At 41.7% G+C, this 26901-nt stretch overlaps 1 protein-coding gene across 2 annotated transcripts in view; it reads left to right on the top strand.

The window, feature by feature from the left end:
* LAMA4 (laminin subunit alpha 4) overlaps positions 1-26901 on the top strand; it is a 147155-nt gene that overhangs the window by 55107 nt on the left and 65147 nt on the right. The window contains exons 4-8 of one of the 2 annotated variants that reach the window (XM_034669004.1): positions 6744-6824; positions 15909-16123; positions 18059-18133; positions 20028-20179; positions 22238-22348. In XM_034669004.1, the coding sequence (XP_034524895.1) occupies positions 6744-6824; positions 15909-16123; positions 18059-18133; positions 20028-20179; positions 22238-22348 (634 nt within the window). Of the gene's footprint in view, positions 1-6743; positions 6825-15908; positions 16124-18058; positions 18155-20027; positions 20180-22237; positions 22349-26901 lie in introns of both variants that reach the window. The other variant, XM_002917163.4, reaches the window with a different exon arrangement.

Here is a 26901-nt window from a genome sequence, read left to right as displayed (position 1 = left end):
GGCTCGATCCCAGAACACTGGGATCACGCCCTGAGCCGAAGGCAGACGCTTAACGACTGCGCCACCCAGGCGCCCCTGATGACCTTCTAATTCTAATGGCATAATTTTTCACCAAAAACCCTATTCAACTTTTATACACTCTGGTGAACATAAAGACAAAAATATCACAGTGCTAACAGCAGTGGCTTTGTGCAATCCAGTTCAGTCCTACTGGAGAAAACGATCAGACTAGCATCACTGCCTCTTTAGAGTACTAGGCAGAGACTAATCCATGAACTTGTCGCTGCTCCGTTAACTCCATTTTACTAAGTACCTACTCCATTTGAGTTGGCGCCAGTATAGTACCAAGAGGCACAATGTGGTGGAAGGGCTGCTGAGGTTGGGAGTAGATGATAGTAGTACCATGTGGGTAGTGGAATGGGGGAAGGATCAGGGAGGGGGCATCAGAAGGAATTCCTGGAGGTTTCAGGCCTACTACAGATCTTGAAAGATGACCAGGCATTCTAAGCAGAAAAATCAGCCTGATGATGAATTATCCCCTCTGCATGTAAACTCTAAACTCCTCAGCTGCCAGTGCACCCACGGAAGTTCAGGATGAAGTCATCCACCATTGGCCACACTTTCTAGTATTGACTGGGGCCAACATGGCTCTTTTGGGCTGATCAGTGCTGACCACACAATCAATTCCATCAGCCTGACATCCCCTTTACTTTAAGTACTGTTTGGTTCCCAGATATGCTGTGTATAACATCTCTTTTGTGTCTTTGTCAATTTTCCTATCTTTTGCCTCACAGCACTGCCAACGGAACACGACAGGAGAGCACTGTGAGAAATGTCTAGATGGTTATATCGGAGATTCCATCAGAGGACCACCCCGGTTTTGCCAGCCATGTCCCTGTCCCCTACCCCACGTGGCCAAGTAAGTTCTGAGAGAAGATGTTCTCTTCTGCTGCTTATCCCTTAATTATGTATTTTTCATTTTTTCTCTATCCAGAGTTCTCAGGTTTTCCCACCTTAGTGGAAAGACTGAGTACCTCATATTGAGATGAGTCTGGAAAAATAAAGCTCTTTAGCCTAAATACGCTTTCAGGGAAACATAAGCACTAGTGGTATGGGTGATGACTCTGTTCCCAAAATATTGAGGACCATCATAAGGCCAATGGAGTCTCCTAGGTTTTATAAGCAGGGCTAATTTCTCAGCTATCCCTTGACCTAGGGAGATCACAACTGGTAATGCAAACAGACTCATAATCCAGTATTTTTAGTAGTAGGGTTTCCTCTCACTCACAGAATAGAGGATTTCCTATGTGTGGTGGCAAACTGTTCAATCAGAATTAGAACACAGATAAACAGAATGCACGCTTTAGGCCATCAGTTCATAAAAGATTTCCAAGAAAACTAATTTTCGCTTCTGGCTGTGTTTTGACCTGAGAGAGAAGTTAAAGAGAATAGACATACATCTTAATGGAAATAGTGGAATTTTTTCAGGAGCATAATATGTATAAATCCAATAGTCAAGTCATGATTGGCCATTTTATTATCTTAAAAATGACAGAATGTAGAATTACAATGGTGTAGTGGTAGTTGGTTTTCCAAACACCAAACATTTCTCTGATTCTCTGAAGCCAAGTGAGTGTCCTACAATCAGTTCATTTCTAACATTAACTAACTACCCAGAGTCAGCTGGCCCATACATTAAGTCCCACTTCAGAAACCAGCCACAAATGGGATCCTTAGGCTACTCACCTATCTGCTCACTTAACTGTAAGTTCAGGGGTTGCCTCAGGTTCCATAATTCTCTACAATGACTCACAGAACTCAGGAAAGTGCTGTACTTATAATTACAGTTTTATTCTAAAGGATATAACAGAAGCCAAATTGAAGAGATGCACAGGGCAGAGTGTGGAGGGGGAGATGGGAGGGAATAGAGTTTCTATGCATTTCTGGGTTGTTCACCAACCCCAAAGCTCCACAAACCTCACCTCCTTTGTTGTCTAAAAAATTATGTATGTTTCATTACATAGTCAAGATTGATTAAATTATTGGTGGTTGGAACTCAGTCTCCATCCCCTCTCCCCTCCCCTGAGGTTGGGGTTGAAAGGGATGGGGTTCAAAGTTCCATCCTGGAACCAAGTAGTTTTCACCTCTGACAGACCAGCCCTCATGCTGAAGCTACTTAGGGGCCCATCAAGAGTCACCTCATTAGCATAAACTCAAGTATGCCTGAAAGGGGCTCATTCTGAAAAACAAAAGACAGTCTTATCACTCAGGAAATTCCAAGAGCTTTAGGAGCTCTGTGCCAGGAACCAAGACAAAAACCAAATATATTTTTTTTTTCTTATACCACAAGTAGAAAGAGTAATGAACCTAGGTTCGTATCCCTGGTTTGGCACAAAATAGCTGTGTGATCTCAGGCAAGATACTTTCTCTCTCTGTCTCACTTTCCATGGGATTTTGGGGTCAAGGAGACTAGATTCAGATCTTGGCTCCATTCATTGATTCCTTTATCTGCTCTGGATCTCGGGGTTTTTGCCTGAGTTGGTGTAAGGATCTGCTTCATAGGTTGGACTAGGAGAATATGTGTGGACCATCTGAGTTGGTGCCTTACAGACAGAAAGGTGTATGTTAGTTATTGGCTTTACCGAACACATACTTTGTATTTTTTCTAACACTAATATTTTGCTTACTGTGTCCCGCAATGTTCTAAGTGTTTGGATGTAATATTTAGTTGATAGCTGTTATAAAGATTAAATTAAATAATGCTTATAAAATAATTTTAAAAGGCCCAAATGTTACACACACTTTCTTATAAAGAGAACAAAGATGACAACTAATTCTCCCCCTATTTTTTTTCTTAATTGAACACCAATATCAACTAACATTTCACTTAAAAGCTCGTGATTTGTTCAAATCCTCTGATGAGTCTGTCAGTAAAGAAGTCAAATGTTTTACAGCCCACATTTTTCTTTAGAAGCCACTAAACTGCTTCAGTCCTTACTTTGTGATTTTTCATGTCCCATGGTATCAACAATGTGTGCAAAATGGATGGTATTGAGAGGGAGAGTAGAAACCTCAAACATTAGATGTTCTGTTATATTCACCCAAGTGTGTCCTGATTTATGAGCTCCCTTTGTCTCATCTAGGTATATTCTTTAATCGTTCATTAATATTCTGCTCTCAAACATTAGTCTTAACCATATCTGATGAGATGTTCAGCATACTGCTCTCTTGCCATGCTATAGTTATTTTGTTAAATATACCTATCTCCAACTTTCCAATAACAGGTTCTCCTCATTCTCCCATATAAAAGAAGATACTATATAGTATCATTTGCTCAAAACAGGTTTATAAGCTCTGAGGTGCAGTTTCTTTGGAAACTAAAGATGAATTAGAAAGGCAATCTTCTAAATTGTGTTGTCTGACATTTGCACTTTCTGCCCCATTCACATTGATGTGGGAAACAAAGGCAAAAGAAAAAATTAAATTTCCTTATTACTTACAGCCCANGTGGGAAACAAAGGCAAAAGAAAAAATTAAATTTCCTTACTACTTACAGCCCACTGACAAGTCCTTGAAACCAGAGTGACCCTTCTCTGGGAGCTCAGCTGCCTTGATGTTGACACCTTCCTAAAGGCAAACAAAAGTCAATCTCAGCTAAACATTATCCTGACCGCCCCCCCCCCCAGGATCCTGTGAGTCTACTTTAAACATATAGAAATTCCTTTCGAAACTTCCTTTATCTCCACCCCCAAGATACATGTTGGCAATCATCCTCCAAGCATATGGCCCACCGATATACATCTGAAGGGTCTCATGACTGAGGGTGTACTAAACAGTAATAAATGACCTTGTCCTAAAAATAGCTAGCCCCCTCAGGGTCCTGGAAACCTTGTCTCCAAAATTCCTTGGAGGCTTGTGCTGTCCCTAATCCCCTCCCAACTTGAAAGTATATAATCAGTCAATCATCACAACCCCAGTGCAGCTCTTTCTGCCCACGGGTCCTGTCCCCACGCTTTAATAAAACCACCTATTTGCACCGAAGACGCCTGAAGAATTCTTTCTTGATTGTTCACTCGAAACTCCAACATTTCCACATCAATATGGCAAGACTCTCTTACCTAAATTATGACTTTAATGTCGTGAGATAAGAAACTTTTGGAACCTAATTCCTGTGGACAGAGAAGTTTTGTCTACATGCAATCAACAAATATTTATCAAGAACTTATTATGTGCCAGTCCTATAGTACTAGTTGCTGGTCACACCAGTGATAAAACAATCAAAACGCCCTGCCTTCATTAAAATAGGTCAAAATACAGCAGTATTTTGAGCTCCTAAAGCAAATGACTGTTTCACCTTTTCAGCTAGGTTATCCAGTATTTCAGTTGATCAAGAAGCTCTTCTGAAGGCTCTTTCAAATAAGTAAATAAAGGAGAAATTGCCAATTGGGTGATGAGCTTCCTGTCTTGAAGGAGGAAAGAGTTTTTATTGGATCACCATTCCCATTCATGCTGTTTGGGTGTGTGAGCAGATCCAGGTTCAAAGAACAATTGAGGGTCTCAGGGAATGTGCTCTGCAGTTAGGTACATATTCATAGATCTGAAAATTGAGGTCTCTAACAGTATACATTTGAAAATGAAAAGCCTGCTGAAAATTGACACAAAAGCAAAAATACCCCCACATAAAAGTAAAGAACATTATGTGGGAGTGTGGAGGAATTAGGAGAGACCTGCTTTCTCCTAGGTGGAAATAGTCCTACTTCCTGAGTGCCTTGGGGGAAAAAACTGGCTGTAAATAGGGAGGTTTGGGATAGGGGGGTGGGGGCAGGTACAATCTGTGGTCACAGAACAGGACAAATTTGCCTGGATCCTATAAGGGTCTAGCCTTTGATATGGCCTTATTATTGACTTAGTTAACTATTTTCAAATATCTTATCAAAAATCAAATACCCATTGCCTCTTTTAGCTTTTTTAAAATTCATATTGTTACTCTCTATAAAAATTAAAGTGCCAGGACTTTTATTTGAGCTCAAAAAGTCAAGCTAATATAGAATCTAAATTACGCTTTGAGAGACCAGGATTGAGCCTCCAGACCAGGATTTGGATTTCCAGTGACAAAAGCCCCATCAGAAAGCAATGAAATTAAGCTTGAGGGAGGTAAGCAACCAGTGCTGAGTCTATTTCTCTTTAGGTTCCATAAAGGTTTCCAAGAACAAAAGGCTCCCTTCCACTTGGAGAGGGAGCCATGGTTGTTAATGTGGGCTGAGAAAGGCTCAGTGTTTTCGTTTCCCTAGCCAAAAACAGACTTTACCCTAAAGCAAAATATAAACAATTAATGCTGATAAAAAAACAAAAAGGAATCTCAATGGTTGGCACTGCCTCTGACTCTCACTCCACTGAGACCAATGGTCACACAGCTATTCCCAGGGACCATGTGCACAGAGTTCATTTATTTATTTTGGAGTTGGCCAGACATCCTCCCCATCTACTAGTAGCTACAGGAATCATTTCAATTAAAGAAAATGTCATCTGTTTGAAGCAGCAGGACATTAGCTAAAGGCAGACGACTCCAGACACAGGCAGATACTTCAGTCCTTCAAGCCGTGGGCAGGCTGCTGGGAGAAACATCTTCAAAGAAGCATGCATGAGGGTTTGTCCACATTCTGGACTCTTAACTGACAGTATTTTTTGAAATAGGCTAAAAAATAAGAAAAGCAAAATGAAGAATAAAGCCCAAAGAAGTGTAATTTTGCTGAAATGTTTTTAGCCAACCTGACAGAAAAAATAAACTGTGGATAATGCCTTTCACAGTGAAGTATATATTGTTTTCTGACTGATTTTATAAATGTCTTCCAGCAAAGCAAACACATCCATTTGCTTCCCTCCAAAGATGATTAGAGTAAAATTGCTAATACATGCAGGAATGTGAGAGCAGCAGGTCACGCTCCATTGATGGCACAATACCTAAGCCAATTAATTGGAAAGTCTTTAAAATTTTTCACACCCCCCCTCATATGGACAGATTTATGTGTCAATGCAGAATTTTCCAAACATGTGAAGAGTTATATTCCATTTCCCCTGCCTTAATAGTTGAACAATATTTTTATTGTTTTTCTGTCCTGTGTCCACATTTTTATTACCTAAAAAACCCAACCAACCAACCAACCAACCACAACAACAACAAGCCACAGTAATCAAGAGAAGGGTTTCTATGGACAAGAATCCTGTTCCTGTGGGTCCTATTTATTGCTTGTGTACTTGTTTTGTGACTTGATCAAAAAAGCCAGTCCCTGGACCTTTTATTCCCAACCTTTAAGGTACACAACAAAGAAATTGGGGTTCATTGGGGCTTATAGAGTACAGTTTAGAAGTGGTTCATGACCTTAAAGAGCGGAAGAGCTCTAGTACAGAAAAGAAGAGAGAAACTTTCAAATGTATATACAGAAAATGGTGAGAATAAAGAAATTCTTCTTTCATAAAACATCACAGGTAACATATAAAATAATTATAAAATAAGTAAGTGGATCTGGGAAATGGTCCCACCAGTGGATGAGCATTTTGGCATTTTCTTCTGGGCCTGCTAGTCTAAACTTTCCTGAAAGGAAGAAGATTTGATTTAAATAAAGCAAATGATGACACCCATTAGAGCTTGACTGGGACCAAGGTAGAGATGACTAAATCAAAAGTTAAAACAATCTTTTCAGTGATGTATGGAATTGACTTCTAATATTCTCTTATAATTCCAGTTTTGCCGAATCCTGCTATAGAAAAAATGGAGCTGTTCGGTGTATCTGTAAAGAAAACTATGCTGGACCTAACTGTGAAAGGTAGGTTAATAAAATTCACAACTTTCTGTGTGGGCTGAAGGAAACTTTCTGTTTCTTGCACTCATCAGCTCTGCCATGCTCCCATTCAGTGGGTCTTAGGAGGAGAGAGTGGAGATTGCATTTCAGAACGCTTTGGGGAAGCTTTCCTAAATCCCACCCCCCAGACAGAACTGTGACAATATGCTCCCCATGGGTCCAGGTCAGGGCCAGTTCTCAGGATAAATGGTCAGGTGAAGAGAAAAAGGAATATGTATAATTTGAAAAGATTCTCTAGATGGTTTTGGTAACACTCTTCTCTCTCTCTCCATCACTTGGAACCAGTAGTGTAATTAATAGAGAGGGTTCCTCAGTAGAAAAAGAAGGGGGGCGGGGATCCTCTATCAGTCAGTAAAGCAATACACTGACAAAGGCACGAACCTATTATTTAGTCCATTCTTCATATCTTTTCCCCTGAAATGTAAAGAATTCCATGAGAGTTTGGGTTTTCTGAATCCCTGTAGGTATTTACACCTAACACCCTTTCTTAAAGTTGCTCTGGGCTTTGCTCAAATAAGAAAGACTCTGGCGACTAAAGATGTGAGTTTTCCACTCCATGATTTCCTGGTGAGACATTTCCCATCCTCCCCACCTGTCAGTTACTCAATTTTCTCAAATCAAACGGCTTTTGCTAAAAGAGTCTCACAGAAAGGTCTTCTTTTTTTAAACAGAAATGCCATTAACAGCAGCCTTTCCGTTGTGGCTAGGCACAAGATGATGTGGGTGCCATAAAGACAGAGAGGGAAGGACCGGGGGACTTCTCAAGCCTCTGGTCCAGCATCTGCACGTGCTCATACAGCAGCATACTCCCACGCCCCAAGTGTGGCACACAAAAGCCTGGGACTCTAAATATCAACCTTAAATGATAAGCCATCTCACTTCCTCAGAAATCACCCTGTACCTCTCAAAGAGTAGTTCCAGAACTCTTTTTAAAAAGCCACAGTGTCTATGGTGAAGAGAAAATCTCTATACTCAGAGGGCATTGCTATTATGATTATTAAATGTACAAATCATAGATAATTCCTTCACTGAAGATTTTTTTAAGGGATTTTTCTCTTTTTTCGCTATGAGGGAAGAGGGAACTTGAAAGCCCACGGCGCATATGAATTTCATCTTTGAGAGGGACAAATAGAGATTTGGTTAATTAATGTTTGTGACACACTCATTCCGTATTTTGTTACTCCGGGACCCAGGAATATGAGACACCTGACCTTACTCACTTTCTGGCTCCATGTGGGTCAGAGAGGATTGTTCACCAGCTAGGGATGGACCTTCTTCTCCTCAGTGTCTGAGGTTGAACTTCGTTTAGTCTGACAGAGACTAAATGGGTGTTCGACGGCCCCTGGGATGGCCTGTTGACCACATGCAAGGCCTCCCAGAAGTGAAGTCATCTCCGTCCCTCAGGGCTCAGTCCCGCAAAGTTGCACCGGATGCAGATCCGGGTTCTGTCCGTGAGAGCAGGGGGCCTGGCACAGGACAACACGCCCACCTCAGACGAAGGATTGTAGATGATCGGTCTCCTGGTGCACGTTGGAGGCTCCTGGCCCTACCCCTGCCCTGTAAGGCTCTGTCAGATCTGGTGTAACAGTAGGGTCAAGGGGAGAGCGCTAGTTGTCAAATAGCAAGGAAATGTCACTTCAGCCCGGCCGAGTTTGTATCTCGGCTCCAACCCTTGGGCATCCGCCTGAGTGAGTTATTTGAGCTGTAAGTGCCAATTTCCACATCTCCAGGATGGAGAAAATGAAAATGCTCACCTCCTGGGGCTGTCGTGAGGTGATACTGTGAGGTGTTTAGTATGGCACGCAGCAGTTAAGAAATGCTCCATAAAAATTGCCTGGTGACAGTAGGAGTCACGGTGGCCATTGTCCAGTTCCCACCCCCTGGCATAATGTGTGCCTGGGAGAGGTTGGATCATTTCCCTGAATCGCAGTTTCCTTAGCCAGAAATGATAGCTTTGAACTAGATAGTACCCCTTGTTGCTTGTCTCCTGTGTCCTCCCTGTTTTACATTCCTCATCTCTCAGCCTCATAACTGCCCTGAGAGGAGGTGGTATTTTGTCATATTGCAGATAAGGAAACTGAGGCTAAGGGAGGTGATGGGGCTGGTCCACAGTCACAACACTGCTAAAGGGAGGGGGGAGACCAGGATTCAGAGAGTTTGGCTTAAAAATCTGGATTCTTCCCCTGTGCCCATACTGTTTTTCCCAAATGTCTCCCAAAGGTCTTCTATTTTAAACTTTGACAGTTAATGGAGTAGATGAGTCTCTGATATTTGGGAGAAGTGCAGCGAACCTGTTCCCAGATTCCCTTTGACTGGAGGCTACATCAACAGACGGACGTGCTGGAAATGAGTGTCCTTCAAAGGCCTGTCATCAGCATTGGGGAAGGATCACTCTGAGCACTTTTCTCTGCTTTGTCTCCTTTCTCCTGTCTACCTTCCTCACACCCTGCTGTTTTCAAGAGAATGTGCTGAGGCCTTTTACGCCAAAAATTGACTCTTCCTCAAAATGGAAATGACCACACAGCAGACTGGTAGAGGGAACAGGGATGCAATACATCTAAGGCATGGTCTCTTACCCTCAGTGAAAGTCAAGGCTAGAGCAGGAGACAAACCCAAACACCATTCATCACAAGGGAAAAAAGGAAAGCCAAATAAAAGGACAAGCAAAGCCTCTTCAAGAGTGGTGGAAGGAGTGATCGCTTTCCCACAGAGAGGGCTGGGTCATTGGGAAGGGGGGTCGTCACTGCTTTTGCTTTGTGTTTGACCTTGGGACTGATGCGGGTTTAGTTTTGTTTGGAGTTTAACAGCCAGGTTGCTAAATGGTCGCAGTTAAGCTCCCTCTAATCTATATTTTCAATGTATCTGTGACCTTGGAACTCTCCACAGATGTTTTCAAAATATGCTGCTGACTTGTATGGACGTCTGTTTCAAACAAAACTAAACTTGGTCCAAACCAAGAACACATTAGGTGTTTCTGTACTTAGAGATCTTTTAATCAAGGGATGGTTTTCAAATCTAACTGTATGTAAGTATCTTCTGGAAACCTTCAGCTTCCTGAGCCTTCCCCAAATCGCTTCCATGCCCCACTGAAAAAGAACCTCTAGGAGTAGGCCTGGGGACCTGTGTTTTGACTCCCTATTGGGTTCTCATGCCAATGCTCTCACTGCCCGTGAACTACTGATCAACCTGTACCACCGCGCCTGCACGCCACAGAACACTGCCTCTCCAAGGGTAGCTCAAGAGCCGCTGGCGTCCTCAGAAATATTCGTGTTGGTTCCTGAGTTCTCCGTGAATCTTTTCTTACTTTTGTGTTTAATTTCAATGATAATCTTGAGGAAAAAGTTACTTGAAACATGTTCTGGACTTTCTGTAGAACCACTTTATAATAAAGGGAGATCTGCCTCAGAGCAGAGGAGAAAATAACAGCCAGGGGTGTGTCAATGACACATTACAGACAATTGGAGGTCAAATGGCATGACATCAAAGCAAACTGAGTCATCACCTAGCACATGGCAGGACATGGGTGCTGCACTCATGATCCTCTACCGTGTTACGTGGCAAAAAGTAGCCCTTCAGTGGCAACTAGATAACATCATCCATTGTCTGGAATTGATACTATTAATTTGAATTAACTAGTTTCACAGTTTTGTTTGTGTTTTATTTGTAAAATTTATTTTGGTTTTCAAGATGTATAAAAACCATAGGTATAAGGAGTTTCTACCTAGTTTTATGTTCGAACTATTTAAAGATTTAGAGACAATTTAAATGAACCCTAGGAGAGGTATTCCATGAAAATGTTTTTCCTTTCACAGGGATCCATAGTACACAGAAGTTTGAGAAATATTGGTCTGAAGCGTATAATATGAACCTCTTACCGTACCATGTCAAACACCTTTGTTTTTACAGTGAGGTCCGTGTTTTTTAGCCTGCCCTGGCTGGCTCTTTCCCAAAGTCCTTTTCCCCACCTCACACTTTAACTTCTGCATGTCAGAGGTGCTCTCCCCAAATCCACCAGATCAACTGTAACGCTCACCACACTGGGTTGCACTGAGAGGATGACCATGGCGATGGTGACAAAAATAGCAACATGTATGGAGTGCTTGCCGTGTGCCAGATAGCTATTGTAAGCACTTTACATACAATGACATATTTAAACCTTAAAAAAAATATCCTACGAGATACCATTTTTATCCTTATTTGTAGAGGAGGAATGTGAGAGACAGAGAGATTAAGCCACATGCTCAAAATCACACATTTGAGGGTTTTTTTTTTTTCCAGTCTCTACTATTAAAGTAGGAGCTCCTCAGCAGAAGTAGCAGCTCATTCATTTCTCCGCCGCTCTTCCCCCATCACAGTATCTGGAACATGGTAGACACTCAGTTATATTTGTTTAAGTAATAACTTTTCTTTTTTAACTAAAAGACGGTAACAGTACTGTTAATGCTCCTTTAAAAAGGCACCTGAAATGAAGAGAGTCAGTCGCTGCTTGCCCTGTTTGATCCCCCACTCCACTCCTCCTCATGCCAAGAAAATGGAAGAGGGTGACACAGAATTGAGAGAGTCAAAACACTGCCCTCTGGCTGAATAGAGGTTGCAAATGGAAGTTATCACCTGATGCAAATAATTACAAAATGCACAAGCCTTATAGACAGGAATTTTGCAGTTCTCATTCTCGTCTCAGTGTGACTTTCCCTCTGCTCTAAGTAGTACCCGTTATTTTTTTTTTAATCTTATTTTTTGTGAGAGAGAGAGCGTATGTGCATGAGCTAGGCAGGGGGAGGGGTAAAGGGAGAGGAAGAAAGAGTCAAAAGCAGGCTCCATGCTCAGTGCAGAGCCTGATGCTGGGCTCGATCTCATGACCCTGAGATCATGGCCTGAGTGGAAATCAAGAGTCGGACACTCAACTGACTGAGCCACCCAGGCGCTCCTAAGTAGTACCTTTTAAAGATGAGGAGCCTGAGACACAGAACCATCAGCCTTAATCTAAGTCACAACTGGTTAGTGGTAAACCCAAAACCAAAACCCAAGAGCCCTGATGTTCAAGCCAGAGTTTTCAGCTCATAAATGTGTATGATCTCAGTGCCTCAGTATTCCACGTTTTCTCCCATGGCAGCTTCAATAGTATTCCTTCATCCACTCAGTTTTGCAGTGGAGTGAGAGACATGCTAAGACAGTACGAGGACTTATCATGTGGATTTATCGCTTAATGATCAAGAGGGAAGAATGGGGCAAATGAAAGCAAATCCAAGGGGGCCTTAAAACCCTAACAGGAAAGACTGTGTTTAGTATTGTCAAAAATAATAATGATGACAGTGACAATGATGTTGGTGGTGGCCTTGATGATAGAAAAGAAGAATAAAGAAGAGGTGGAGTAGGAAGAGAAAGCAAACATATATTGAGGCTTGTGATTCCAGGGTTTAGTCTGATTCTTTCTGAAGGCACCACGTGTTTTCAAACTTACACTATCAACTCTGTTTTCTGAACAGAATTCTTCTACGACTCCCTACTCTCTACCTCACCCCCCTTCTGGATTCTTACCCTGTGACCTTGAATGGGTATATTTTCCTAGTCTTATTTATCAGTCTTTTATAGAGAAGAAGGAAGTACTTACATGGCACCTACTATGTAACAGGTGCTTTTTTTTATTTCAGGATTTAATTTAACCACAATGATGGCTAGAGAATGGCATCCCTCCCAGAAAGACTTCTGTGCCACCTGGGAGTTCTGGCACCCTTGATAAAAGTATTCAGTGACAGCTGTATGGCCCTAGGAGGTGAAGCAAAGGAGAAAGAGCAGAGGAAAGAAAAAGAGCTCCACAATTTCCCAGAACAGTAGTTCTTGGTCAAAATCTTTTTTTCCCCAAAACATATTTCTTTGTTTTCTATTTTGCCCAAATAATATGATCACTAACTGAATTGACAATGTTCATATGCCACAGTTCTTTTGTTTACACTGTAAATTTATCAGCTCTATTTTCCATGAGTGAATCAAGTCATTAATAAAGCTAGAAATGAGATTATGGGGGAAGAAAATAGATAGGACCAGACTACTGGGTACCAAGGCTCCAGTGCTAACTCTAATTCCAACTGCTGGTCCTTTTGAACCTTTGTTATTTGTTATTTGAGGGCAGGAATGGGGTGCATTGATAGCATTTGATTATTCAATTGTTATGGTTATTAATTGATTAATTAGCTAATTCATTTAATGCCAGACTTGTAGGATACAATGAGCATTAAACTTGGAGTCCCATAATAGGGTTGAGTCCTGCAGTAATGAACAAATTATTTAGCTTCTCCACACTCTAGTTTTCTTGTCTATAAAAGTAATGGATTATAGGGTGCTATGCGAAGAAACCTTTGCATGCTTATTATATAAAATCTGTAGGGTTGAAGTTGTTTAGGCTATGACTTCAGAATTGCCTCTGACCCTACCACCAAAAGATGTTCTTGAAACTCAAAGTAGGTTGCCACTGTGATTGAAATTCTGACTCGCAGAATGGAGAATTTGGTTTTTCTCTTGTGGGAGCCCAAGAGACAACCTATGGAGGTCAGACACAGTGGGATTCAACAGAGAAAAGACAGTAAGTGGCATCTGACTTCTGTGAGCTTGGGCAACGTCCTTCACTGCCAGACCTCAGGATTCCCAACTCTACTTTGAGGTGGCAGGTCTGAGTCCCATTTCAACGGGACCAAGAGTCTCATACTCTCTGTTTGGTGAACTGCAGCAAAGGATAGAAATTCAATCCAGCCATGTGTTCCAGGGAGGAATGATTTGTGCTGGCTTGGGAACCAGAGAACCTATAAATCAGAGGTGCAAAGACATGAGTATGAATAACAAAACTCACTGAACATTTCCTCCTGGGGGGTGTCTCTCCATGGGTTGTGTGGCACTTACATTCATTCTTATCTTTTTCATAGACTTCGATTTCTAGAGTTCATGATTTTACGTATAATTGTGCTTGATTTGCTTCCTGTTCTTTCAGGGCATGGGCTGCGTGTTTTTCCTCTTCCTTTCTCTCCACGCCTTAAATAAAATAGACATGAATTGTCCCTCTGTTGGATGAATTCATTCATTCATTTGTAACAGCAGCAGTGTGGTCCAGGGTGGAGTGAAGGAAAGAACATCAGGGTCAGAAGGTCTGGGTCTTGTGCTATGAATTCCTTGCTATATGAGCCTGGAAAACCAAAGTAGGCTCTCTCAGCTTCAGAATGCCAGGCCTGTGTGGCCTACCTCCCGGGTGCCTGTGGTAACTAAATAAACTCACCTCGGTGAAGCTATGGGATACAATACAATAAAGGGTATAAAGATTGAACATATGTCATTATTACAACTACACCAAAAAAATTGACACAATAGGAATAAAACCTGGAAGAATGCATCCAAAAATGTCACAGTGATTTTCTTACAATCTTGGGATTATAGGTGATTTTTTTTCATCTCTCTATTTTTCAAATATTCTGAATCATGAAATCCTTTTAAAAAAATGTAATGTCTTGTTATTATTGGCCAGGTCTTCCTGATTTCCTTGGAAAGTTCTCTCCTGCTTTCCTTTCCAAAGCCAACGCCCTAGCCCAGGCCCTCCACACCCCAGCCTGGTCTCCCCATTCCAGCCCGCAGTCCACCCTGCCTCTGAAGCCAACATCGGCTTCCCCCACCTCTGCTCTCATCACGAAAATCTCCGTCGGCTCCCTTTCTTTAACTCTCTCACATCGGAACCCACTCCTGCGCCTGACCTTCAGCTCCAAGAGGGGTGACTGCACATTCTTTCCAGCCACTCCCCAAAACATCTTCAGCTTCAGTTAGCCAGTCTTGACACTAGTTTAGGGTCACAGCAAAGAGGAGGCTAACGCCAGCCAGAAAACATGTGTAGTTTGGCTCATACGATAGTCTTACAAAGTTTGAGCCAACCTTTAAAAACTGTGATTTCACATAAATATCCAAACTTTAAATTTTTTTCTTTAAAAATAGGAAGGTCTGGCAACACAGATCCTTCATTCCCTCAAGGCTGCAATGTGGAAACAGTTGACAGAAGCTGAGTAGCAGCTAGCCCTTTGGACGGGGCTTGTGGTCCCACCACTCACAGCAGGGCCTCTACTGGCCCACAAGGCACCTTTGGGAAAAGTAGAGAAAAGCATTTCTTCCTCTGAGAAGAAACAGCCCCACCAAGAAGACACAGCTTGGCAAGTTCAGCAAAGGCTGGATGGATTTTGGCCTCAGTCTCCGACTGAGCTGGGGTCTCTCATTAATGGCCCAGCCAGCATAATGGCCCACCAGCTCTGCCCCCACAACAAAGGCAGTTAGGTGTCTGGCCTCTGTAGGCTTACATAATGAAAATGTCCACAATAATGGCCCTCCGGGCTCCAATTTCATTTATCTGTGGTACTCTCAGCCCTGCCGTTTGCTTTGTCTCCACACTGCCTTCCCTCCATCACAAGATGGCTGCCAGAACTGAGTGCTACCTGCCTCTTCATTCACCTGTGGATGGAGAGAATGCCTTCCCACAACCCTCACATTAGAGCCCTGAGCTACACTCTGAATGAATCACTCCTCAGCCAACTTATTTTAGCCAGGACAATGCCAGGCACTAACTGGCTCAGGTGTAGGGTCTCTGAACAATTCACAATAGCAAGGCAGTTGGTGATTTATACCAGTGTTTCTCAATACAGGTGTTAACATTTTGGCCAGGACAATTCTTAGCTGTGCTCTAGGAGTGCATCCCCTGCAGTACCTTTAGCATATCTGGCACCTGTCGGTCATATACCAGGCAAGCACCCTAGTCCTTGAGGTGACCCAAAATGCCCACATGCTGGTTATACCTGGACATTCGTGCATCTGAAGGTCTGACCAAACTGAATGGGCTTCAATACAATAGGGAAGAGTGGTTCCTTAAAAACAGAGTCTGGCCCCATGAGGAAGTTGGGCAAGTAGGAACGAATTCTGGGACGGCAATCCACATATATTCACTACAGTTTCTTCTAGGTAGGAAAGAAGATAAAAGAGAAGAAAAACTATGGCTGCTAAATTTTTAACATGTGATTTCTGCCTCAGATGTGCCCCTGGTTACTATGGAAACCCCTTGCTTATTGGAAGCACCTGTAAGAAATGTGACTGCAGTGGAAATTCAGACCCCAACCTGATCTTTGAAGATTGTGATGAGGTCACCGGCCAGTGTAGGAACTGCCTTCGCAACACCACGGGATTCAAGTGTGAACGCTGTGCCCCCGGCTACTATGGGGATGCCAGGGTAGCCAAGAATTGTGCAGGTACGGTACTGTAGATCCTGGCCAGCACGTACACTGAATTTAGATGGATCAATGTTGGGGGAACACTGCAAGTGCCCCCTTGTCACTTTTCCAGGGCAATGTGCATTCTTAGGAATGTGCGCCCCAAACTCACCAGGAGTACATATTATTATCAAGGCTACTGGTGTAACTTAGCTCATGGGTAGAATAAACCCTGAGACAGTCACACAAATGAAACTTCACCTTATGTTACATTCTTCCAATTTTGATCAAAGAAGTAAATCAGACTTCCATGGATTGCTTATCATTGGCCAGAATTTTAAACGAAAACTTGCAAGATTTACCCCAGTTTTCTTATTCTGTAAGCTCTGTCCGTTTTACCAGTCATGTTCGGTAAAACTGACTTCTTAGTGAAATAGATTGGCAAGTCACCCCCCAATGTCCTCAAATCGTCAGAGTAAATATTGCAGGGACAATGTAAGAAATCTTCCTGGTTAAACTTCAATTAGACTGAAATGTACAAATTTTATTCATGATTTCTCTAATCCATTTGCTGCATAGCGTGAAGCTCTTCAGAAATAAAGTTAAATTGCCTTCCTCTAGGAGCAAAGGAAAGTTGAGACTGAATGTCTCTTACTCTTTTGTGACTGAAAGGAAACAGAGTGAGGAAGAGGCATTGTGCTCTTGGGGCATGCTTCTCCTGGAATCCCCTCACAGAAGCAGATTCCCACCCAAAAAGATTTTAAGAAGTGAAGAGTTTAAAGTTGAGACAAAGGCACACAGGATGTGCAGAAGTCACAATAAAAGTAAACACATCTATAAGAAGGCCAAGTGCACTGAGGCCTAAAACCAGAGGCAAGAGAGGAGTTATGTATCCGGTCAGGCAGGCGTCCGGAAGAGTATTGGCAAACTCAAAGCCTTAGACATTGGTGCTCCAATTCTCAAAACATTTACTAAACTTACATTAAACTACATAGATGCAGGTCACTCTTAGAAAAGATGTTAACGTTAGAAGCAATAAAGTATGATCTTGCTGAATTGTTTAAACCTACATTTTGTGGAACATCACACAGCTGAAATGCAATCAATTCATGTCCCTCTTGAAGCTAATTTTTTATGATTATTCTGTAAAGACAGTTAAGAGGTGGGGGAGAATTCACAATATCAGTCCAGCTCACAGCTGGCATAGATGGCTTAGGAAATCTTTTTTAAATATTACAAATGAATTGCTACTGAGAAATTCAGTGGAAAATGAACAGTCTGATGAGATCGGGGTTTTGTTTTTGTTTTTTTTCCAAAAGACATTCTCGAAAATCATCGGTAGATTAATAATGGGCTCTCAGGTCTTCTAAATTCACGTAAATATGTTCCCGATTCTTTCCACAGCCTTATTCCTAGTCATCCCACTGATAGCTCTCGTTTGGAGGTTTGGAGTCAGCCTTGCCAAGGGTCAAGCACCATGGGAGCCAAAAATCGCTCTTGAGCCCCCTCCCTCCCTCCCGCTGCGTTGCTCCTCCCTCACACCTGGCAATGATCAACCCTGGAGCTGGATTAAACTGGAGAATCAGTCTGTGATGAAAGGAGGGCTCTCAGATTCCAGTTGAATGATGGGTTCCGGGATCATTTCGTACTTTGTGAAATTTCCCAGGATCTTTTTGGACTGAACCAATTGCACAGTCATGTCAGAATCCCAGAAAGTTGGGAAAGGAGTCCTAGAAAACACAGATTTACTTTTGCCCCAGGGCTGCCTTTGAAAATCTCCCTGGGCTGGGTTTAATTGGGTGAGGGGCATAATCTCTAGATCATGGACTCTACACAGTCGTAAGGAAGAATATAATTATTCCCTGTTGGAAGAACTATATACTGATAGCCAGTATTTCTAGAAACCAGGAAAACATTACCATATTTTAAGCATTAAGAAATGAATCCCTAACCTCTTGTTTTTGTTTCCCACAGTGTGCAATTGTGGGGGAGGCCCATGTGACAGCGTAACCGGAGAATGCTTGGAAGAAGGTTTTGAACCCCCTACAGGCATGGACTGCCCAACCATAAGTAAAAATAACAGTACATGATTGACTAACCCCACTTTCGCTAATGTGCTGCAGGTGTGGGATTAAGACAAGCTATGCAATTCCCTCTCAAGAAACTGCCTAAGTCCCCCTCCTGCCTTTAACCCTGTCTGTGCCTCCACCAAGTGGACCCTCAGCGGAAGCTACTTGATTCCAATTGGCAAAATGGGTGATTTACATTGAAGCAACACTATTTTAGAAAACTTACTTTATGAAGCCTTTAAATTCAGCATCTTAGCTAGTGGGTAAAGGCAGAGTCAGCAGCATAATTTCCTAGTGACTGAGTTCATATTAACTCCTTTTTCTATATTATCTCTTCAAATCCTCAGATAATGTGATATACAGACAATGCTTTACAACACTAGGGAAACCAAGACACTAAGTGACTTAAGTGGCTTTTCCCAAATCACTCCAAAATGGAAGTGGCCCCAGGAAGAAAATGTTCAGGCCTTAGGATGGAGCTGAGGTCTTACTTTCCTGGATTTCTCCGTCATTCCTATCAATCAGATCATAAGCAATGCTGAGGGTGCAGGGGACTGCTGAAACACTTAAGAACAAACCCCAGAGCTGGTCTTAATGACTTCTCGGGCATCTTGAAGCCCGTCATCCAAAAAAGGCTATGATTGATTCTTAGGATTTAAGGAAAGGTTTGTCTTAGAAAGCCCTTTACCAAGAAAATAACTAATACTTGCCTTTAAGGAGAGTGATTTAAAGACTATTTTAACTCTAGGTATCCCCTCCCCCAGACGAGAGTATCTTGGTCTCTCGGTGCCTGTGAGCACAAGAGATTGATATTACTGATGATTCACATCTTAGAAGACGGCACAGGATGTGAGGCACAAGCAGGGCAAAGTTCACACACTGATTGGCCAGGTCATTTTAAGGACACCTGCCTGGCCCAACGCATCTCCACCACCAGCCCTGATGTGCTGGCTGGGGAGCCATTCCTTCAAGATAGCATATGCATAAGACCATGTTAAACTTCAAATAACAAATTAACATATTAACAACGATTAACACTTCAGTCTTCATTTATTGGTTCTCTAGAAAAGAGCACAGTCTGAGGAGAAGAGATTGGGAACAAAAGTTTCAGAGAGTGGTCAAGACAGGTTTCAAAGCACGGTCTGCTATCCTTCTGAGTCTGCCACAAGTGGGCACTGGGCCCCCCAGGAGTGGTGGGGGGGATGGGGAGTGGGGATGATGACAGAGGTAAGCGGAACTCAAATGTGAAAGCAAGGAACAGGGAGAAACTATGACCTACTTCACCACATGCCCAGACTGAGCAGATATTCACAAGCAATGACATTCTACAGACCTCCTTCTGGCTAAAGTGTTTGTCCAGACAGGTCAGGCCACGCGAAGGCGCGGAGCCACCCCTGGGATAGGAATAGGAAAGAGGGGGTGCCAGCCAAACAGCCAACTTCACCAGTGGGCACCAAGCAAAGGCCTGACATGAAGAAAGCCATCCCAGAGGGCTGTCCCACCACTAAGGAAAAATGGAGAGTGTGCTTCTCCTCCCCTACCCCCCTTGCAAATGGCTTGCCCTTTTATGCTTCCTTTCTTTCTCAGTTCAGTGATTGGTGTCCATGACAGCCTACTTGCCTTGTTGCACGCATTGTTCATTTTGTTATGTTTTAAGTGGGAATAGTGGCTGATGGACAGTTTGAGTCATCTTAGACTCCTGTGTGCTTTGAGCGTAAGGACTGGTTCTGTGACCCAGAACAGCTCCTCGGGAAACAAACATAAAAATAATATTAACCAAGGAAGTACAGTAATGACCTGCTAGAGCACAAGCTTCCCAGCCGACTTTCAGTTTTAAAGAAATAACATCAGTAACATGTCCATTTTACCTCCAGGCTGTGATAAGTGCATCTGGGATCTGATTGATGACCTTCGATTAGCGGCACTCTCGATTGAAGAAAACAAATCTGGTCTGTTGAGTGTCTCGTCTGGTGCGGCTGCTCATAGGCATGTGAATGAACTCAATTCCACCATCTACCTCCTCAAAGTATGTGACCGTGTCATACCTTCAGCTGTACCTCATGCTGGTCTTACGGGATCGCTCCTGTAACTCCTATCCTTCTATCATCTGAGTCCCATGGCTGTATTACAGATGGATGTATTACAGACTAGGAAATTAGAAAAAGTTGACTGTGACCATGAGCTTCAGTCCAAAGCAAGAGCTGCCATCTATAAAAGAAGTTAATGTGGAGAATACAACAACTAAAACAAGCAGTATCTATGTACCGATCTATTGAGGGAAGGAAAACACTCTTATTTCCTGAGTAGAAAGGTACATTAGTTATTCAGGTCCTCACCACAAACTTACCATTACCTTAACCTCAATTTGCAGTGCTTTGAGGAGTTTCTCTAGAAACCTCTCTCTTACTCTCTCCCTCTCTCTCTCTCCCACCCCTAGCTTCCCTTCTTACTGACACACAGTCTCTCTCATCTTCCCATACACATACACACTGAAGCACACAGGCACACACGCTCAGGGTCTCCTCACAGGTCTAGTGGTTAATATCTAATAAACAGACAACAGTCCAAAACAGTAGACTATGACAGTGCTTCTATATCTAAACTTTAAGAGGTGTTTTTCCCCTCTAAATTATGGGCTTCTCTCACAACCAACAGATATTTTTTAAAACAATAATAATTAACTGAAAGGATAATGGAATTAATACCGTTATATAAATATATAAATTTTAAAAAAGATTTTTACTTTGTCAATTTTGCATAACGTTTAAGAGCATAAACTTTGAAACCATACTGATTGCCTTCAGATCACAGCTCTGACACTAATTATGTGACCTTGGGTAAGTTATTTAACCTGTTCACTCTTCAGTTTTCTCCACTGGCTTTGAGGATCATTATTGCACCTACCTCACGGGCTGTGGAGAGAATTCAGTAAGCAATATACATAGATACACACAGAGCAGTTGCACAGTTCCTACCCTAGAAAGTGCTCATTAACTCTCCTTTTTAGAGGTGCAAATAAACGATATCCACAGCAATTGGCCAAATAAGCAAAATGTAAAGCAAAGCAAGAATCACAAAATCATAGAGCTGGATGGACTCTTACTGAGCAGTCAATTCCAAGCTTTGGAATCATTCTTATCTACACTCATCCGTTTGGACACATGAAGGCATTACTTCTCAGGGTAGTCACCCGGACTCGGGCCTTTGATACTGCGCAAACTCTCTTTCCTCAACAGCACAACTTCAAGACAGGTATAATTATGCTGACAGGAAATCAGTGCCAGGATTACAAGGCTTACTCCAAAGTAATCCAGCTAAAGCTACATTAGACCAAACTCCTCAAAAATGGAAAAGAAGGGGCAAATGGTCTGAAATAAAGAGAACTGCTCTTCTTCCCCAAAAAAAAAAAAGAAAGAAAGAAAGAAAGTAAATTTCCAAACTCCATTTTACATTACATTTTACATTAAATTGACCCTTGTGGGTTGATCATTTCCTCCAGGGCCTGCCAAAATTGAAATTGTAAAGGTCAGACACCCTGGGCCCCCAGCAGTCTAGATGGTACCTTTGTGAAATTAGAAAAATGTGCCCTTTCTCCATGGCTGGCACAACCGAGGTCAGGGTTCCTGGCCCAGTGAGCAGAGCTTGCAGAATTTCAGCCCTGAAGGCCGTTGGAACCCTTGTGCAATCCCCAACCTTCATACCAGCTTATAGCGCCATCAGACCCCACGGTTTTGGTAACAGAAGTTCACATTCTACTGTGAGTCCTCCTACACTGAAAACGTTGCCTGTATGTGTGTGTGTGTATATATATATATATAAAGATTTATTTGTTTATTTGGGAGACAGAGAGAGCACGCGGGGTTGGGGGGGGAAGTAGAGGGAGAGAGAGTCTTAAGCAGACTCCGCAATGAGTGCCCAGCCTGACGCAGGGCTCCATCTCAGGACTCTGAGATCACGACCTGAGCCAAAACCTAGAGTCAGACACTTAACCAACTGAGACACCCAGGCGCCCCTTTCTGTATAGTTTTTAAAACCTGGTGTGCACATCTACTGATTATTTTTAAAACTTTTTTTTTTTCCACAGACAAAATTGTCAGAAAGAGAAAACCAGTATGTCCTAAGAAAGATACAAATCAACAATGCTGAGAGCACAATGAAAAGCTTTCTGTCTGACGTGGAGGAATTAGCTGAAAGGGTATGTACTCAGTTTCTGGGACTGCCTTCAGAGAAAGGATTTAGCTGGGGTGAGCCTGGCTAGTCACAAACGATTGAGGCTTAACACAGTGCAGGAAAAATGCAGTGACCCATGTGCCTTAAAATAAATCAAGGCAAGATCTGTGGAGAAAGTTAATATACTTGGTCTCTACAGTCTCTTCCCATTTTGATTGCTTTCCTTGGAAAATTATGTTTATGGGGAACTTTCATTGTATTTGCTGCTGGTTAATATGGTTGATATATGTTTCAATTAGAATAGTCGGTCTGCTGTTTGCCATAACATTTTATGGCTAAGAGCTGTAGAGAGCCCAGAAATAAACTTTATTATATAGAATATAAAACTTAAATATTTGCTAAAGGATGCCTTAAATAATAAAAGGAAAGAAGATCCACACTGAGAAAACAATTTTATGGGTTGACAGGGAAAAAAAAATCACTTTCAAACTTCAGTTTATACTACATACTAAAATAAATTCCAGACAGATTAAGACTTGAGTTTAAATCTCAAATCCATAAGAAAGCAGAACTAAAAGATTGTTAAACCTTGAAAGGAAAAAACAGTACACTTAAATATAGCATGAAGAATTATAATAAAAAGAGGTAATAGATTTGACAAGATAAAATTTCAAATACCCAGTAGAACAACTAAATAAATGAAAAAGTGAACCAGACTAAGAAAAATACGGAGGGAAATATGGCTTGTAAAACTCTCACACATTAACAAGAAAAACATTAAAACAGGAGTAGAGTCAACATGAAAGACTATTAAATACACTCCCCAGGAGCCTAATGGAAAAATATCCATCATCTGTACTAATAAAGAAAAATATAACTAAGCCACAGGTGCCATATATTTTACATATTAAAATGTTTGACACATTTTTTCCCCTGATTATGCTCTACCAGTACTGCCCAGAGTACTCTGGAATTTCTACTTTCAGACGCTGGTGTTTGACATTATAAACCATTGAAGTTCTTTTCAAAAACAGTTCTTATTTTCTACAAAAATAAAGGTTAAAATAACTCTGATAATCTCTTTTGAACTTGGGCCGCTTAAACTTTGAACAGGTCATGCTTCTAAAAACATGAATTATTCTAATTTGATTTTTTGAAGAGTCAATTCCTTTGAAATGTGTATGAAAATTGTGTCCTTCATTCCCATGCAGTGGTGCATATTAATCCAACCACAAGCATACGTAAAAGCGGTGAGATCTCTTAAGTTTCAAAGGAAATACCAGGAAAGAAATCCCCGTGAAAAACTCATTGTTTTTTCATTTCAGTATCATGGTTGGAATTTGCCCAAAGTGTCTCAATTCTTGAGAAAATATTTTCACCAAGATTAGTTCCTCTTACCGCTCAGGCAGAGTTACTGATCCCTTTGTCGTACAATTTTTCCACTTCCAGTGTAACTTAAATGCAGACTTTCATAGGGAGAAAATAGCACCAGCTTAAAAGTGACATCACAATAGAAAAGGCTCTTGGGCACCAAGAACAGACCACCAAAGCAGGAGGTAGGTGATAAAGCTTTTGGAACTTTTAGCTGTTTCCACTGACTCTTATTGAAAATAAGGTCCTTCTGACTATGACAACAATCCAGATGGTGTAAGAACCTGCTAAAACATTTTAAAACAAATGCCCAGAGCTGGTCTTAATGACTTCTCAAGAATCCTTCAATCCTTTAGTCTAGAAGAGTCCCTAATTGTCTCATAGAAGAATTTAAGAAAAGGCTTGCCTTGGAAAGTCTTCTACCACGTAAGTAACTAATATTTGCCTTTAACTAGAGTGAAGGATTTCACTGTAGGTTCCCACGGTGATTTTTTTTTTAAATCACAGTAATGTTGTCTCTTGAACTTGAAAATACCTCCTTGCAAATTGTCACATAAATCTCATGAGACCCAAATCTCACAATTCACATTAATCTAAAGTGACTGGTTTTGTCCCAATCTTCATAACCAATTCCTCTAGCCCCCTTTTGGAAATTCTACATCCCTTTCCTACCCTCTTACTTCTGGGAACCCCCTAAAGGATGCCCATGCATTTGTATTCATAAATAGCCACTGCTCAAAAGGACCTCACTTCCACCACCGCTGATCACGTCTATAAGAAAGGCCCAAAGACTATGCCAAGATTCTACTTTCCCATGTTCCCAAGCTACCATGCTCAAAGTCAGAGTGGCACTAGGCCACAAGCAAAAGTGGAGGCGGTGGCCCTCTCTCAATCTCAGTGCTGCCCCTTGCCAACTGGACCTTGAAGTTGCAATGCGGAGCCCCAAGTCGCAGAGCCCCAAGTCACAGAGTCCAGTCTCCAAGAACTGTCTCAGGAGGTGCGGCACCATCCCCTCCACTTCTCCATCTCCTCCACCTCCACCCTACTCCTTCAGCCACAACATAACCTCCTTGCTTATCAATGCGTCAAAGAGATGTTTGGAACTAGAAGGAAATTAGGTCACCTGTATACATCAGAGCCTCATCTCTGAACCTGACAAAAATGTAGGACAAAAAAAAAGAATATATTTCAATTCTGAAAGCATGACTTAATACCTGGTGTATGAGTGATTGTGCTAGCTGCTGGGGGTACTGAAGTGAACGAGATGATGTAGCATAAACCCTCCTCTCAAGCAGCTCACAGTCCAGCAGGGAAAACAGATACATAAAACAAAATAATCATAACATAGCAATCAATGAGAGAGGCATGGAACAGGCTAAAGAGAGAACTCTAACGAAGAAATAATGAACTTGTTCACTAGGGGTACATGAGGGAACGTTTCTCAGAGATGTTGAGTATTGACCTACGTATTTAAAAATGACTGCGAGTGTATCAAGTACTTCCAAACAAGAGAAAATACACAAGAGCGAAGAGATATTCATAGTGTGTGCTTAGAACTAGAAAACCTTTGGCCATGGCCTAGTAAAGATTAGCTGCAAGGCAAGGAGCAGGAGATATTGCTGAAGAAGTGCTCTGAGGCAGATCATGAGAAACCTTGACCACCACGCTCAGGAACGTGTGGACTTCATCCTGTGGACTTTGGAGAACATTGAAGTATTTACGTAGAACAATGAACTGATCAGATTTGAAATTTCAAAAACATTCCTCTGCAGTAGGGGTGACGGATTGGCGAGTAAAGACTCTGAAGATATGGACACCGGTAGTCTGGAAAATTGCCTCAGTAGTCTAGACAAGTGTGGTTGATTGCTACCTTGCCTTCATTTGAGAAGAATTTGCAGTGATCAGGTATCAATCAAGACTGTGGTCATATGAAACAGGAAGAGAGGCCAGAATGGCAGGAAGAATAAGAACAATTGGGTGACCAACTGGACATGAGGAGTAACAAGGAAGAAAGCTCTGGCTTAGAGAAATGACTATTCGAAGACTACAGAATGGGGGCAATGGGCCGTCTTAGTCAGTAGAGCATGCAATTCTTTATCTCAGCATCATGAGTTCAAGCCCCATGTTGGGGGTAGAGATTACATTAAAATTAAATAAATAAATAAATAAATATCAAAAAATAAAATTACAGAATGGATTACTCTGTTTATTTCTCTGTGGATGCCCAGAGGGTAGTTAGAGAAAGATTTGAGTCTGTAGCTCAGAGGAGAGATCCAGTCTGGAAAAGTTTTTAGAAGCCATCCATGTTCAGGAGGTAGGGAAACCCACAGTAGGTATCCCTGTACACATTCTGAAATGGCATACCAATATACCCACTACTGTTTCGTTCAGTACTCTCATTTACACTTGTCTCCCAGAGTGATTTCTAAAAGTTTCCCCTTTCACTTTCAAAAGTGTCATAGCTTAAGCAGTAACATATATGATCACCCTAGACATTGATTATTATCCTCACTTAGTCTGGTTGATTTTTTTTTTTAAATCAGTAATCTAGATACACTACCCTTCTTACACTGTATTACCAAAAAGTTATTGCCACTTTTTATGTCAAATATGTACAAGGAGTGTTTGCTGTTGAGGGGAGTAAATGATTCATCTATTTTTAATGTAAACCATCAACCAGTTTATAGCTATGAGTTAATTTTTTAATTTCAGCTCTTCTTAAAGCAAGGTGCCCTGGTTTTACCAGGGGCCTGTACCATGATTTTTCTTCCATAAGCAAAGTTACAGAAAAAAATAAAACTTTCAAATAAGGCATCACTATCTATTAGAGCCAGTAAATTTGGAATTTAAAGTGACAGGCGGTCCTCTTTACCACGGAGTCTTTTATCAAATATATAGTGTATATCTAAGCGCCCTCTGGTGTTTGTCAGAAAGAAGTCTTCTTAGACAGATTCCATCCTCGACCTGCCTTTCCTTGCTTCAATTCAAAGTTTCCTTAAAAGAAAGAAGTTAAAGGACTACAGTAATTACAGTAGGACTTTTTCTTTGAAGGATGAAGCCAAAGTAAAAAAAAAAAAAAAACAAGTGTTGTGCTTTGCAAATATAATTTAAATTGGATCAAAAATCAACTTGTTGAAAATTTCTAGATGTTTTAAATGTTTGTGTCCATAATTTTTAAAAGCAGGGAGGGGTGACATCAGAATAAGA

Source organism: Ailuropoda melanoleuca, chromosome 10 (assembly GCF_002007445.2).
Source record: "Ailuropoda melanoleuca isolate Jingjing chromosome 10, ASM200744v2, whole genome shotgun sequence".
Taxonomy (NCBI): domain Eukaryota; kingdom Metazoa; phylum Chordata; class Mammalia; order Carnivora; family Ursidae; genus Ailuropoda; species Ailuropoda melanoleuca.
Note: the sequence above shows the minus strand (reverse complement) of the source record. Positions and strands in the feature narration are given on the sequence as shown.